The 14,610-nt window shown below is 36.7% G+C and overlaps 2 protein-coding genes across 3 annotated transcripts in view; one reads left to right on the top strand and one right to left on the bottom strand.

The window, feature by feature from the left end:
• The window catches only part of baiap2l1a (BAR/IMD domain containing adaptor protein 2 like 1a), a 28,169-nt gene extending 22,556 nt beyond the window's left edge, over positions 1 to 5,613 (bottom strand). The window contains exons 1-3 of one of the 2 annotated variants that reach the window (XM_044014137.1): positions 5,326 to 5,613; positions 2,807 to 2,882; positions 2,628 to 2,714 (exon numbers count right to left, since the gene is read on the bottom strand). In XM_044014137.1, coding sequence (XP_043870072.1) covers positions 2,628 to 2,714; positions 2,807 to 2,882; positions 5,326 to 5,376 — 214 coding nt within the window. In that variant the 5' untranslated portion in view covers positions 5,377 to 5,613. The remainder of the gene's footprint in view (positions 1 to 2,627; positions 2,715 to 2,806; positions 2,883 to 5,325) is intronic. The other variant, XM_044014138.1, reaches the window with a different exon arrangement.
• Positions 5,603 to 13,999, top strand: tmem130 (transmembrane protein 130). Its single transcript, XM_044014139.1, has 9 exons — positions 5,603 to 5,693; positions 7,365 to 7,481; positions 7,550 to 7,632; positions 8,495 to 8,666; positions 8,754 to 8,899; positions 9,347 to 9,431; positions 9,838 to 10,040; positions 12,556 to 12,653; positions 13,539 to 13,999. Exons 2-9 carry the CDS (start codon positions 7,474 to 7,476, stop codon positions 13,677 to 13,679), a joined length of 936 nt encoding a protein of 311 aa, XP_043870074.1. The 5' UTR covers positions 5,603 to 5,693; positions 7,365 to 7,473; the 3' UTR covers positions 13,680 to 13,999.
• Positions 14,000 to 14,610: the final 611 nt, after the last annotated feature.

The following is a 14,610-nucleotide window of genomic DNA, read 5'->3' as shown; positions in this document are numbered from 1 at the left end:
CTAATAAAATAAAATGCAAATCTGTCCCAAAATGCGGCACAACAGCACAAACAGAGGTACACAAAGCAAATGAGACCAACACATTTGCATCCATCCAATGTTACATAACATTAGCAGCTGGGCGAACATAAACCAGTAAAAACTCCCCGAGCAAACTGAACGGAGACAGGTGTGTTGTTAATTAACCGTCAATTTGTAGAGCTTACAATTGTGGCAAAGCACCCCCTATTAGATGCTCCGTCATCTCGTAAAACTCTCAAACACGTGACGTAAAAGCCACTAATGCTAATTGTGGACCTGCAACTAACGATTATTTTCATAATCGATTCATCTGTCGATTATTTTCTCGATTAATCGTTTGGTCCATAAAACATCAGAAAACTTTAAAAAACGTCAGTGTTTGTCAAACCTTGAAATTATTCACTTCTAATGATTTCTTTGTTATCCAGAGCAAAGAAATTTAGGAAATATTCACATTTAAGAAGCTTAAACAACCAGAAATCTTGTTTTAATCATGAAAAAAACTTCTTTTGATAATCGATTATCAAAATAGTTGTCGATTCATTTAGTAATCGATTAATAATCGATTAATCAATGTATTGTTTCAGCTCTAGCTAATTGGTACGACCCCCATGAATCCCCTAAAAGTCAGCGTTGCCTCTTGTTTGAGAAGGAGAGTCGGACTGGCGGAGTGTTTGGAGAGAGGCAGATGGGGAGACAGGGCAGGGGATGAGCCTGGATATTTGGTGGGAAGACGGCCTCCTCTGTCTGTCTGTCTGTTTGTTTAGTGTGTTTGCTGCTCGTCTTGCTGCAACGTGTGAAAGAATCCTCCCCGTCAGGCTGTCAAAGAATGACTGGGACATTGAGTTCCCTTTTTATCCAGGAACTTTTTTTGGCTGGGGGTCGCTCCTACATCACTTATATATTAATTTAAGCTCCACGTCACAAATCTGTCAAGCACGTCTCGCACATCATTGTGTTTTTGTACACGACGAGAACGTGATCATGCAAAAACATAATGAGGCAGCTGTACTGCTAAGTGACAGGTGTGAGCACCATTTTGTGACACTCGGGAAAGTCTACTGTCAGATCTTTCTGTGTGCAATAAAGCTTTTATCAGTAGATCTCATTTGTGTACTTGATGGGGTTTGTTTTTTTTAGGAGATGTCTGTCTGAGAGCTGGTCATTTTAGCGTTAGTGTTTTTCCATTTAGCATAATGAAATTTGACAATCTGCTCTGCTGCTCTGATGTTTGACTAACTTCATTATTGCAAAAACTCCCCACGCACGGTGGGTAAATGACAATCAGGTGCATCAAAAGCGTTTCCATTAGGAATGGTTTCCGTTTTTGGCACCCTTCCCTTGAGGTGCCAGAGTAAAATGGTATGGTTTGTTGACATCCTACCAGTATGATGTCACGCTACACGGCCATTGGACACAGCCCACACTTCACCTACCAAGTAAAGGTAGTGTTCCGGGTCAAAACGCAAGCCTGACCCAGGGCTTTACCATTCCAAACCATGACGGGAATAAAAAAATAAGCTACTACACACTTTTTTGCCAAGTTGGCTCAGCCAAACAACTCTCCTCATGTCTTTGTTGACACGCCTGAGACAGACCCAGAACCTCATTCACAAAGTGACAGGTGTGTGTGTGTGTGAAGATCACTTCACCCAAGTCAAGTCTGACATTTCATCAAAATGTGCTTGACTTGGAAATAACACAAATGCCTCTTGTGAAAGACGAGAGCTCAGGCAGAAATGCCGGCACAAAAATCCATCATTTTATTTCAAAGCCATTTGTCCTTATGTGTCACTTTCCATTTTCGCTGCTTTTTTCCTGCCCTGTCAAAATGACCCGTCGCATAGATGAAGCCGTGTTTGTAAAACCTAGTGACGCATTAGAATAACAGAAATTTAAAAAAAAAAATACTTGATGGATTTTAATAGCGCTGACTCAATTAGGGACGACATACAGAATAATTGGATATGAGTCAGACAATGGATTAAAAAAAACAGCAAAAGAAAAGAAGAAACCGTGTGGACACCGTGTTCATTCTTAGACGTTTGCGTAATCTCTTCACATCCTGTATTGTAACATTCATTCTAGGATTATCAGTTAGGTTAGCCTAACAATACTAAATCAAGGATGTGGGTAGTATTTAACCACCACTAGAAAAACTCCAGTGTAAACAACACAACCAGCCTCTAAATGCATTTATATTCAGTTAATAAACCAGCAATTATTTAATCCAAACAAATAGTTGTCAGCTCGTACAACTCCAAAACCAAAATGAACCACTTTTATCAATTTCCAACGACAAACAATAGGATGTAAAAACAAGGATTTCTATAATGAAACCTATGACACAGTGAAAGGTTAAGTAGCATGTTTGTCGTCTCAGTTTGGAAAACAAATCGCACTCAAGAATCTTGTCTGTGTGACACGACTGGCAGCTAGTTAGCTTAGCTTTAGCGAGCTCATGGGAGCCTGGCTTGGCATCATCCGGAGTCTTCAAACCACGGGTTCAAATTCATGGACACATGTCCGATAACAGCTGCCTTTCATATTCCATCAACACAATTTGATTTTTGCGTCTAGAAGAAAGTCCTGATCATCACACTCACCAAGCTCTCGGGAGACCGGAGACACCATGGCATTCTCCCCGACCTTTGACACGGCATCAAAGTAGATCTTTCCCGCGAGCGTCATCGCTGCGTGAGAGAGGACAGGGAGGGGACAGAATATTATCATCAGTACGAACGCAGAGACACACTCAGACAAACTGAAGAACCACGTGTGTTACCTGTGACTGATTTCTCGTAGTTCTTCCCGAGGTTGACCAGGTTCCTCAGGCCGGGGTTGAACTGATCCATCACATTCTAGGACAAAGAGCAGAGATATTATCATAATTTATGTAACTGGGATTTTCTTTTATCCACAGCAGCCATTTTGACATGTTTTTAATCAGGAAAGTGTTCAGAAACTCAGAGCAACCTACTTTTTTATACTAAAATCACTTTTGTCACATTTATTTGACAGTAAATCAGTTGTACACTTAATACTGTTTAATATTTAACCGTAGAAATGTTGCTACGCCGTTTGTGTGTACGCAAAACAACATGTAAAGTGTTGTTATAGACTGGCTTTGCTAACTCAACTAGCAATGGCTAGCCCAAGATATGTTTGCGTCCATGTTTTTTTTTTTACCCTCCGCCTTCCCAACTGGAAAGCAATAAACCCGAGTTCCCAATAGAAATGGAATGCAGCCAAAGGTCAGTCAGTCAGGAGGCAAAATGGAACTCAGCCGTCATTAATTTGATTATTTGAATTTACAACTTTGAATTTAACCATAAAATAATTAATAAAGTCGTCTGTCTGTCTGTCTAAAATAACTCTAATATCTTTACTCACGCTGTGTGTTCAACTCGGGGGATTCCAGTGAATTCAAGTAGGACAGGAAGTCAGACACAGTTACAACCTTAAAAGTGCTTTTTTCAGAATAAAAGCCCCTGTTTTTAACTCATCTTGTTTTGATGGCTTTGTTTTTGTAATCATTTGGGGACGTAACACACTACAATATTTATGCTGTGTCCATTACAAGTTTGTTTTTAAAGGGCTATGCTGTGAAAAATAAAACTCATGATGCCTATTTTTTGCCGGAGTGGGTGGAGAGGACGAAAACAAGTGCTCGGGTATTATTGCTGTTCGTCTATAAATACCACCGTGCTATGAAAACAATAATAACTTTCATTTTTCCATTTGCACATTTACCTTAGAACTCCATTAAAAAAGTCCCACACAAGAGTCGAGGCTATTTGCAGCGTAGGACCTCATCACAATCGTCCACCCCCTCCCTCTCTCGATCCCTGTCTGTCTCTCACTTTCTATTGAAAGACCTCAACAATCAAGTTCTGTTCACCTCCCTGTCTCTATTCCCCTGGCACACCCTCAGGAGAACAATGAGCGGGCAGGTATGACTTTACATGGAGAAAAGAGAGAAAGAGGGAAATGGGTTTCTTGTTTTTTATTCCCTACCTCCCTCCCTTTCTCTCTCTCTCTCTCCCAGCTGAAACTTTGCCACACTGTAAACTACAGGTATGACTCTTTCTCTCTCTTTGTACTTTTACCATTAGTTCTAAACCAAATAAAAGACTACAGATTAGCAGTACAAGGTTAAAGGGTCAACATTTTTTAAATCAGTCAACATTTATCAGACTGAATGTCAGAAAGAAACAAGTTAATTATAGTTTTTAAATCAGAAGAACTTTATTTATCTATTTATCTTGACAGAATTTGTTTGTGCCACTGTTTGCTTTCACTACCGAATAAAAGAATACTAACCTTTTTAGTTTAGATGGACAGAAATGTATATATACTCACATTATTACCTGATATTATTACCCTAATAACACATATAAGTAAGAAGTAAGAATAAAAATGATTTTCTTTGCACTATACTTATCAATATACTTGTATATTCACCTGGTACAATATTGAGCAACAATTATAGTTTTCTATGGTATTTTCTATTTTTCCTTATTTATTTTGGATTAATAAACACAGGTTTGTGCACCTATATTTCTGGACAACCAGGTTAATATCTATTACCCTGACCTTAACCTATCTAAAATTCAAATCTTAGTCCTAAACTTAACCTGTTCTCCAGAAATGAGAATTTCTGCCTCATTAGGACCAGGGTGTTGGTCTCCATGAGGACTACTGGTCCTGATAAGGTCAGTGACACAAAAGCTCCCAAAGCAGTGACAATACAATAATACACAGGTGTGAAAGGCAGCAGTGTAAAATGTAAATCTGATGGGATTAATCTGCTTTGAAAATGAGATTAAAGACTTGATCAAATGACTTGAATTGATCAGGTTTCAGTAAAGTGATTTGATTATTAGGTCAGAACAAACTTGTTCCTCTCTCCCTTTCATCTCTCTCCCTCTCTCTCACACACACACACACACACACACACACATTCCTGAAACAGCAGAGCAGGACTTTGACTTCACAGTGGTTTGTTATGATTTATGCATGTTTTAATAATCTAACTACAGGGTGTGTCCCTCAGTTATGACAGTGTCTATTGTTGGACGGTAATTACATGGTTCATTCTGTTTACCTTGTAAATAACAAGTTTCTGTTTTAGCTCAATCCGGTGGATTAACAGATTTAAAAAAAAGAAAAACCCAAGATTATAAATGAGAGACATACTTCACATCTGTGTTGTTGATAGTCAGGTTTTAAAAAGCAACAACTTTTGACATGTGTCAATCCCTGGTAGATTATTACATTAGGAGATTAATTAGGGTTACTCACCTTGTATGTACTTTCAGTGAGTTTACTCACACCATCTGGAGCCCGAGACATGATGGCAGGTGGTTTCTTTAACAGCTCAGAAAGTGGCAGGAAGAAAAATCACAATAACTATAATAACAACAATAATAAAAATCAACCAGAAGAACAAAAATAAAGATGTATTTGTGTGTAATCCAGATGATCACTCAGTGCGGATCATTAATCCCACAGGCGGACCTGCTCCTTGTCTGCATGTGTGATCAGCAGCGGCAGAAGCAGCAGCAGCAGCAGCAGCAGGAGAAGGACGAACTGACTCTGCCCGGAGCTCCGCGTGTGTTCAGGAGGAGGAGGGGAGGGGCAGTGACGTCAGGAAGGGAAGTTCGTTTCAGGTTGGAAAATCAACGGGCCCGTAAACTATTCATCTGTCGTGAATATAATCAGGAAAAATAAAATTAATAATTAAAAAATAATAAACGCGACCCTTTAACAATTTGTTGTAAACAAAACAAGGGGGGCGGGGGAAAAACGTAATAAAACTATAAACATATGTACAGCAGACAATGAGCTAAATTAATAAACTATGTACTAAAATTCAAGAGACTTAATGCATAGTTAGCAATCTAGTTAGCTAGGTAGCTGTGAACAAAATAAGGGGGGAAATGTAATATAATTAAATGCTACAAGTTAAACAAACTATATACAGCAGACAATAAGCAACATACTACTACTACTACTACTAATAATAATAATGATAAACTTGACCACTTCAAATACGTACTAAAATTGACTTAGTTAGCACTTTAGCTTGCTAGCTAGCAGTAGATAGATGGACAGTAAGCTGCTAGCTAGATACGTCACTAATTAGTCATGAACAATATGAGGAAAACATTTTAAAAACGGAATAAAATAAAACTAATAAACGACAAAGTAATACAATGACGAAAGTTCGACAAACTATATACATACAGCAGACAACAAGGAAAATAAAATACTATAATAAACTACTTACTCTACATAGACATGTACATACATGTACTACCTAGCTAGCTGCTGGTAATGCATAGCTAGCAAATTCAGAGGGAGTGGGTGCAGAATAAAGTAAAACTAATAAACACAAGTTAAATTAATTATATACAGTAGTCAATAAGAAAAAAATATAAAAATAAAATTAAAAGAATAATTAAACTGCATACTAAGACTTGTAGACAGTGAGCAAAAAAACAACAAATTAAACAAATTAAGGTAAAATGTTTTTAATAAAATAAAAGTAATACACACGACAAGTTAAACTAACCATATACGTACAGCAGATAGATGGTGGATAGACACTTGCAGTGCAGTTTCAAAAGGTAAAACTAACTTCACTGTCAGTGATTTCAATAGTTTAGAATAGAGGGATTATAATAAACCTGTGTGTCTCATCATCGTAATGAAAAGAAGAAGAAGAAAACGCTCAACTCACTCGCCATTAGAGGGCGGTATAAGACAAATGTTTGGACTGTTCAACAGTGGAAAGTAGTTATTGAGTCCAAAAAGTAATTTTATTTATTTGTTAAGTGGTAGAAAATCATGTGTGCAAGTATTATTTTTTTTTTATTAATAATCCCAGTAAGCAGTGATAATGCACCAGTTGTGCAATTCTTGAGTTGCTGGCGCCACCCTGTGGAGAGAACCGAGACATTCATGTACATGTTCATCCAACACCACAGCTAAAATTCTCAGGGTCACAGACACAGAAATGTCATATTTGGTACTTTTTTAGGACCGTTTCTGGCTTATACATTTACTTTGTCAGGACCAGTAGTCCTCATGGAGACCAAAACCTGGTCCTAATGAGGCAGAACCTCATTTTTGAGGAACTAAGAATAAACTTGTTGGTTGCTAAACATAAGTCAGGGGACTTAGATTTTCTTAGAAAAGCTCTTGTTGCTGTCAGGACAACCATGAAAACAAAGATGTCCTCACCCAGACTCTTGTCTGTCTGTCTGTCCCTCCCTGAGCCACATGATTGTAACGCATGCTGACAATTTCAAGCCATTTTCTAGCTCTGATTCTCACAGAAAGACCAGACCAGACCAGACCAGACCACAGGAGCAACATCAAGCCTCATATCCAGCCGCTAACTTCACGTCTGCTTCAGGTCCCTCAGCTGTGGAAGGACCAGCAGACATGGACAGGTAAAAATCAGTTTCATTTCAACATTTAACTTTTTAAAAAATTCACCTTTTTGGACATTTGTCTCCAGGAACAACGTCTTGTGGGTCGTCTTTCCTTTTCTCCTCGTCCTCCTGGGTGTGGCAAAGACTTCAGACCCTTTATCGACTTTGGGTAAGTTTTCTTTTTTTTTTTTAAACCACCTGTACATTCACTGTAAATTATTATATCTACTAGTTTTATTACAATAACATCAATTCACTGTGTGTTTTGTGTCTTAGATAATGTACCTTCACTGTAAGACAATGTTGCATTTTCAGTGACTTATACAACATATTTCTATCATTTAATAGTATTTTTTCTGTATAAACACGGTAATGTCACAGTTGTGCCATACATTACTGTGATTTTGCAGTTTCCTAAGTCTATGCCCTATTTTACCGCGACACATTAGTAGCATTTTTAGTTATAAATAACGTATTTTCCTGACTTTTGGGAATATTTTCACATATACATACTGTATTGTTCTGTAATTTCACAATTATGTCATATATTACTGTGACTAAGCAGTTTTTAATGTATAAATAGTGTATATTATTTGATGTCACTGTGATATAGCAATATTTACATGTATATGACATTTTACAGTAACTTTAAAGTTATGCCATACATTAATGCGATTCAGCTCTATTTTCCTGTCAAAACACTTATATTACTGTGATTTTGCAGTATTCTATTCTATGTACCTTGTATTTTACTATCATTTTGCAGTTATGCAATGCATTACTGTGACTTATCAGTATTTCCGTGTAGAAATCCTGTGACTAATATAGTATATTAACTGTGATAACCTGTAAAATACTATATTTAGCTGTATAAATTACATTACTTAAAATAGTCCTATAATATCCAGACCTGCAGTAAATCCTCAATTTCAACACAAAAACACAGTATTACACTGTAAATGTGTTTTATAATGCAGCCTATTGTTGAAATGTTTGCGTCTGTAACAAAGTGTGACTCGTCTGTGTGACAGAAAACATCGCAGGGAAGCTGGTTTTCTACCAGATGGAGGGAAACGCCACTTATGTGAGAGACACAGGAGAGCTGGCGTCAGACGTTCCCACAGAGACCATGTTTGAACTCTTTGACCCGCAGCAGAATTTCAGCTCCACCAAATTCACCTACACGTGGGATTTAGGCAACGGGTAAAAAACATGGCGTATATTTCACTGTTGCAGAATTTGATTCCCAACATTTTGATGTAATTTACTGTTGTGTTTTTTGAAATCCAGAGAGGTGATCCAAGGGACGGAGCCCGTTGTCCGCTTTCTTTACTCAGTGTCGGGGAATTACACGCTGCAGCTCAAAGTGGGAGTGGACGTGAACAAGTCCGCTCCTGCAGTCACTGAGGTCTACTCCACTGACGTCAAAGTGCTCGGTTTGTGCTCCCAAGTCTTATATCAGCCTCACAGGAAGTGCAAAAATAAATAAATATATTATTTGCATTACAAAATTCATTCTGGAATCCGTAACTCAGAGGTCTCAAACTCAAGGCCCATGGACCACATGTGGCCCACCAAGCAATTTCATGTGGCCCTCCAATCGATATCAACTTATTCCTCCGTTTCTTTGTATTTATTTATATATATATACTGTTTTATGTCAAAACAAACAACTTTAAGCAGCATTTTTTATCTCATTAAAACATAAATAATTATTTTATTTTTTAGATATTTTTATTCTAACCTATATTTTAAGAACAAAACAAATCAGGTGGGGCCAAAGGAGAACATTCAGCAGGCCAATTTTGTTCCAAGGGCCCCACTCTGGTCAAAACAAGTCAAACATGATGACATAATAACTAATGTCATATTAAATTTTCCAGATGCCATCAAACACATCGAGATGAAAGGACCTCCAGATTACAAAGTGTCTCAGGATTCAAGTTTGGCTTTTCACGTCGACGGAAGGTAACTTTATTTTTATTCGTTATTTTCATATTCATTTATCGCAATTATAAGGAACACAATTGATGATGGAACCGTATTTATGGAACAATCTTGACAGAAAAGCCCAATAAACTATAATCAGTGATTCTCAAACACTGGGTCGGGACCCACAGATGGGTCACTGGAAGTTTTTAGGGTCCTGAAAAAACATTTTCAGTAAAGATTTATGTGTATATTTTATAAATAACATGCATAAAGTGAAGTTGAATCAACTTACTAAACACCTTTTAAAAATGACTTGTTTACCAATGACAAAATGACCAAAAATGGCATTAGGTGTTAAAATGTGACTGTAAATTATTCGCTACATGGTGCATAATTTCTATAATTTTATTTATATAATTTGTGTGTGTCTGTGTGTCCTCAGTCCTCCCATATGGGTGTGCTGGCGTTTCCTGCCTAACTGTGTGCCAGACGCCACCATCGGCTGCACGCTGACTGTGCTGTATGAAAACACGCTGAGTCTCAATCACACGTTCGCCTCAGCCGGCGTTCACTGCCTCGACATCAGCGTCCGCAACGACGTCAGCAAACTGCAGACGTCCTTCAGCCTCTACATCAAGAGAAGTGGTGAGCGGCTCACACACACACACACATTTATATTATATATTATATTCACATATTATATATATATATATATATATGTATATATTATACATATATATATATACGTATATATATGTATATATAAATACAATCTCCATTTTCTTTGGTTTCCATACAACCTTCAATAAACAAATACTGTAGCAAATGATAAACTTTACAATATATACTCACTTGTTGTATATTGTAAAAGTTTTATTTTTAAAAATAACTGATTATAGTTAAATAACACATAAATAAACTTACATGTAAACTTACACATGTATAAAAGAAAAAAAGAAGAATATTTGTTTCCTAAAATTATAGTTTATAACACTGGTGGATATAAAGTGTAATCACTTATCTTAACCATTAACCAGCTAGCCCTTAAACTTAACCAGTTCCCTTAAAAAAAGAGGCTCTGCTTATTAAGACCATGTTTTGGTCTCCATGACAACTACTTGTCCTGACAAGAGAAATGTCCTAAATGGGTAAAGCATCACAACCTAATGCCTAAACCTAACCCTTAATTTACACTTAATCTAAACACTAACCTCCAGAAAGCCCTTAAATGTTGTGAGGACCACAAAGAGACACATTCAAGAACACACACACACACACACACCTTAAGTGACTTTCACGTGACACAGTGTGAACGAGTCATCACACATTACTTACTGTAGTTAATCAGTTTTCTGCTCTATACTGATCCAATCACTGTAGTCTTGAAATGAATGAAGTTTAACGACAAACATCGCGTTTTAAACCCTCAAGATTTTCCCTTATCTTATTTATTACAGAGTCATGTGAATTAATGAAACAGAAAGACACGAAAACCCACATAAAAACAATGAACTACTGTGTATAATTTAATATAAAAAAGTGATTTAAACAAAGAATAAAGTCATACTGATACAGAATGGTAAAAATACAAATTATATGAAATATTATGTATATAAAGATGGAAACTTGAGGACAAAAGGTACGAGTTAGATGTTTTCAGAAGAGCAACAACTGCATGTATTCATAGGACATGTGTGGTAATGTAAATTTCTACACCATCAGGCCTGGTATCTCTACACTATTATAGTAAAAGAACATAAAAATTAATAAAATACATCGTTAAAAATACTTCATTTTACTTTTTGGAAACATGAATCTACATTAACATACTATCTACCATAAGAAAAGTACAAAAAAAAGACAAAAATGACAATAAATCATCCACTGTTGTTGTTTGTATTGACATTTAAAGTTGAATTCCATTCTGAGGAGAACAGATTAATTCACGTGTAAACTTAGAATTACATTAGATTTTACATTTAAAAAGACTGTTGTCATGAGGTGTTTCAGAGCCGATGAGCTGTGTGTTAGTTCCACAGAGAGTGAGCACATGCCTGCCGTGATTAATCCATTCACCACACTCACTGTGTCATTCAAGCACAAGTTACACGATCCAAGAAAGAAAGACACAAGCAAACAGTCTGACTTCATGGTAATGTTCCTGAGCCTGAGGACGGGGAAAAAACAGAGAAACTTCCTAATCTGAGGATATGTAACATGTTAGTCACACAGACGAGTGTGAGGACAAGTCTCTGTTTAACAACCAGAAACACAGCAGTGAGACTCATGTGGAGCCAAAACAAGGTTAAAACGATAAGAAAACATAACTGCTGTCATGTTTTATCATATATTCTCCTCTAAATGTGAACATCATTTACTAAAATGACATCGTGTTCTATCGTAGAACACCTAGTGACCGAGACAACTAACTCAGAAGTCAACTTTCCCACAGACTTCCATTGAAACTGAGTCGCCCTCTGGTGGCTATTCTGTAGAATGATACCTCCAGGTTGTCGTCAGGGAGGAAAACAAAAGACTATATATATCTTTTAATATATTGTATTTGCACAAACACAAGAAAGAGACTAAAAATTAAATACAGAGGGGTTGTGGACTGTGATTTAGCAGTTTTTCATGTGTGACTATTGTATTTTACAGTTATACCATACATTACTGTGATTCAGCAGTATTTAGCTGTATAAACACTGTGTTTTATTGTGACATATGCAGTATATTACTGTGATTTAGCAGTTTTTCTCATATTAACACTGTATTTTAACACTGGACATTTGTTTCTATATATATGGAGGTCATTTTTGACCACAAACACCAAAAGCGTGGAATAAACCGCCTCAAAATTCAAGATTCAATGGGAAAATTGCCGATGCCGATGCTTCATCAACATTTACTGATCACAAAAGTCATTCTTCACTGCAGAAATTCACCGGTGTGGAGGTGATATCAAATCTTCCATTGATCCTAACGGTTATTTGAGGGTTACACTATTTATGATAGTACTAAAATCAGGATAGTAAGATGTATTTAATTTCAAATCTCAAATGTCTTCCCCTTAGTCTTTTATTTCAGATTGATTTATTTCACGTTAACTTGAAGAACTGTATACTGACAGTGTGTTTTGTTTTTCTGTGTACTACGACAGATTACAGTCATCTGTTCTTCATCCTGACGTGTGCCGCCGTCCTCCTCGCAACCTTCTCCTTCATCACCGTCGTCGCCTGTCGTCGCAGCAAATCACAGGTGAATATACAGGCGTTATATGTGTTGCCACGTGAACTGTATGTAAATGTCACGTCATCTATGACTCGTTTAGTTTTTTAATGTGTCAGGACCTATGTAGTACTGGATTCCTTTAAGCCAGTGCTCAGCGTTAATATCAGGCCTGGTAGATGAATTAAAAAAATCTAAATCTAAATGAGCGCTTTTATTCTGAAAAACAGGATGAACGGCGTCAAAGTAGTATCGCTTATATTTTGCCTTTTATTTGTACAATATTGGATGATTTAGATTAGAAGGTTAAAGTTTAGTCAGAAAATTTGCTGGATTCCCTTAAGCCAGTGGTTAGCAACTGGTGGCCCGTGGGCCAAAACTGGCCCGCCAAGATTAACGTCCAGCCCAGTAGATGAATTCAGTTTTTTCCCTTTTCTTTTAAATTTTAAATGATTTGCTTGAACACAAAAACACAAAAATGACAGATTTATGCAGAATCCAGAGCTTTTATTCTTTTATATTTTTATTTAAAAACAAACTAAGACTAACTAAATCTCTTAAATGTGCCATTCTTGTCCAGAATTGTATTGTTTAGATTTAAAGAGAAAAAATAAATAGGTTTTGCCTGATGCTGATATGATGTCAGATTGATGTAGTATGTTCTGTTGTTTAAGGTTGTACAAATAATTTTTATTTACGCTTGTTTACATCTGATTTAATGAAGGAAATGTAACTCTTTTGTTGCACTCGAGTGCCGCAAATGGCCACAAGGGGGCTCTCTGCACTTAGAAATACATTTAACCTGAGCAGAACCCAGAGCGTTTCATTTCCTGTAGGTGATTAAATCATGAAAACAGACATCTCACTGACTGATGGATGTTTTTCATTTTGATAAATAAATGTTCATTTTTACAGATTGCTGCTTCCAGTAATGCCGTGTTCCTGAAGAACGGACACTCTGAAGGTCAAGGCAGGATCATCTTTAACTTCTCCAACCTGGAGAGAGGAGAGCGGGCGCCGCTCGTGTCACTGTACGGAAGACAGTATTTGTCTTAACCATCACGCCGCTCTTCTGTATATAGATATATAAACTTTATTTGTATATGAAAATGCAGTCACGACAACGTCCGTCTAACCACAAATCACCGTATTATAAACATTTATGTAACAAAACACAGCACACGTCAGTTAATAATCATTTAAATTGTATAATCCTAAACCTGTTTGAAATTAGGGTATAATCCTGTGTTTTCCTACACTGATGATGAGTTAATGAGTCACACACTGACATTCAGACATTATGTTTGGTTTTCATATAGCGGTATACGTTTGGGCTTTTCTCTGCTTTTAAGGAACAAAATATAAATGAAACTATATTTCCTTTGTTTGTCTGTTCTTTGTCTCATGAAATCAGATCTTAAATAATCTGATTTGATCAGACTTTGTCAGATTAGATGACATGAATTTCACATTTGAAGAATTTTAAATATGTCACCAAGGCAACAGATGTGAGGAGAACACAAAGCATGCATGGTGTTTATTTCAAAGAAAATAGTAAAAGATGGTGAATATTCCCAAAAAAGTCAATGTTTAATCTGTTCATTAATGTCATTATTTATTTATTTCTTACATTAAACATGTACATATGCCAGATTATAGCCATTGACCACCTGAGAAACACCATTATCACCAAATGACTTTCAGTACAGTAAATGTCATATACTTACGACTTTTACTTAAGTAATAATATAAATAAGTGACTTCAACCTCTATCAAAGTCATTTTCTGGTAACATTCTTGTACTTTTACTACCTTACTATCCCTTTAAGGTACTTTACTGTATATACAAGACTGAGTGTAGCTAGCATTGCTAGCATAGCTAGCTTACAGGAGGACCACAGAGCTAGCATAATGATAATGATAATGAACTAGCACTTATTATGTGCTAGTTTCAAAGCATTTGAAGTGAAACTTTAGCGTAAAAAGC

The sequence above is a fragment of the Solea senegalensis genome, linkage group LG18 (genome assembly GCF_019176455.1).
Source record: "Solea senegalensis isolate Sse05_10M linkage group LG18, IFAPA_SoseM_1, whole genome shotgun sequence".
Taxonomy (NCBI): Eukaryota; Metazoa; Chordata; class Actinopteri; order Pleuronectiformes; family Soleidae; genus Solea; species Solea senegalensis.
Note: the sequence above shows the minus strand (reverse complement) of the source record. Positions and strands in the feature narration are given on the sequence as shown.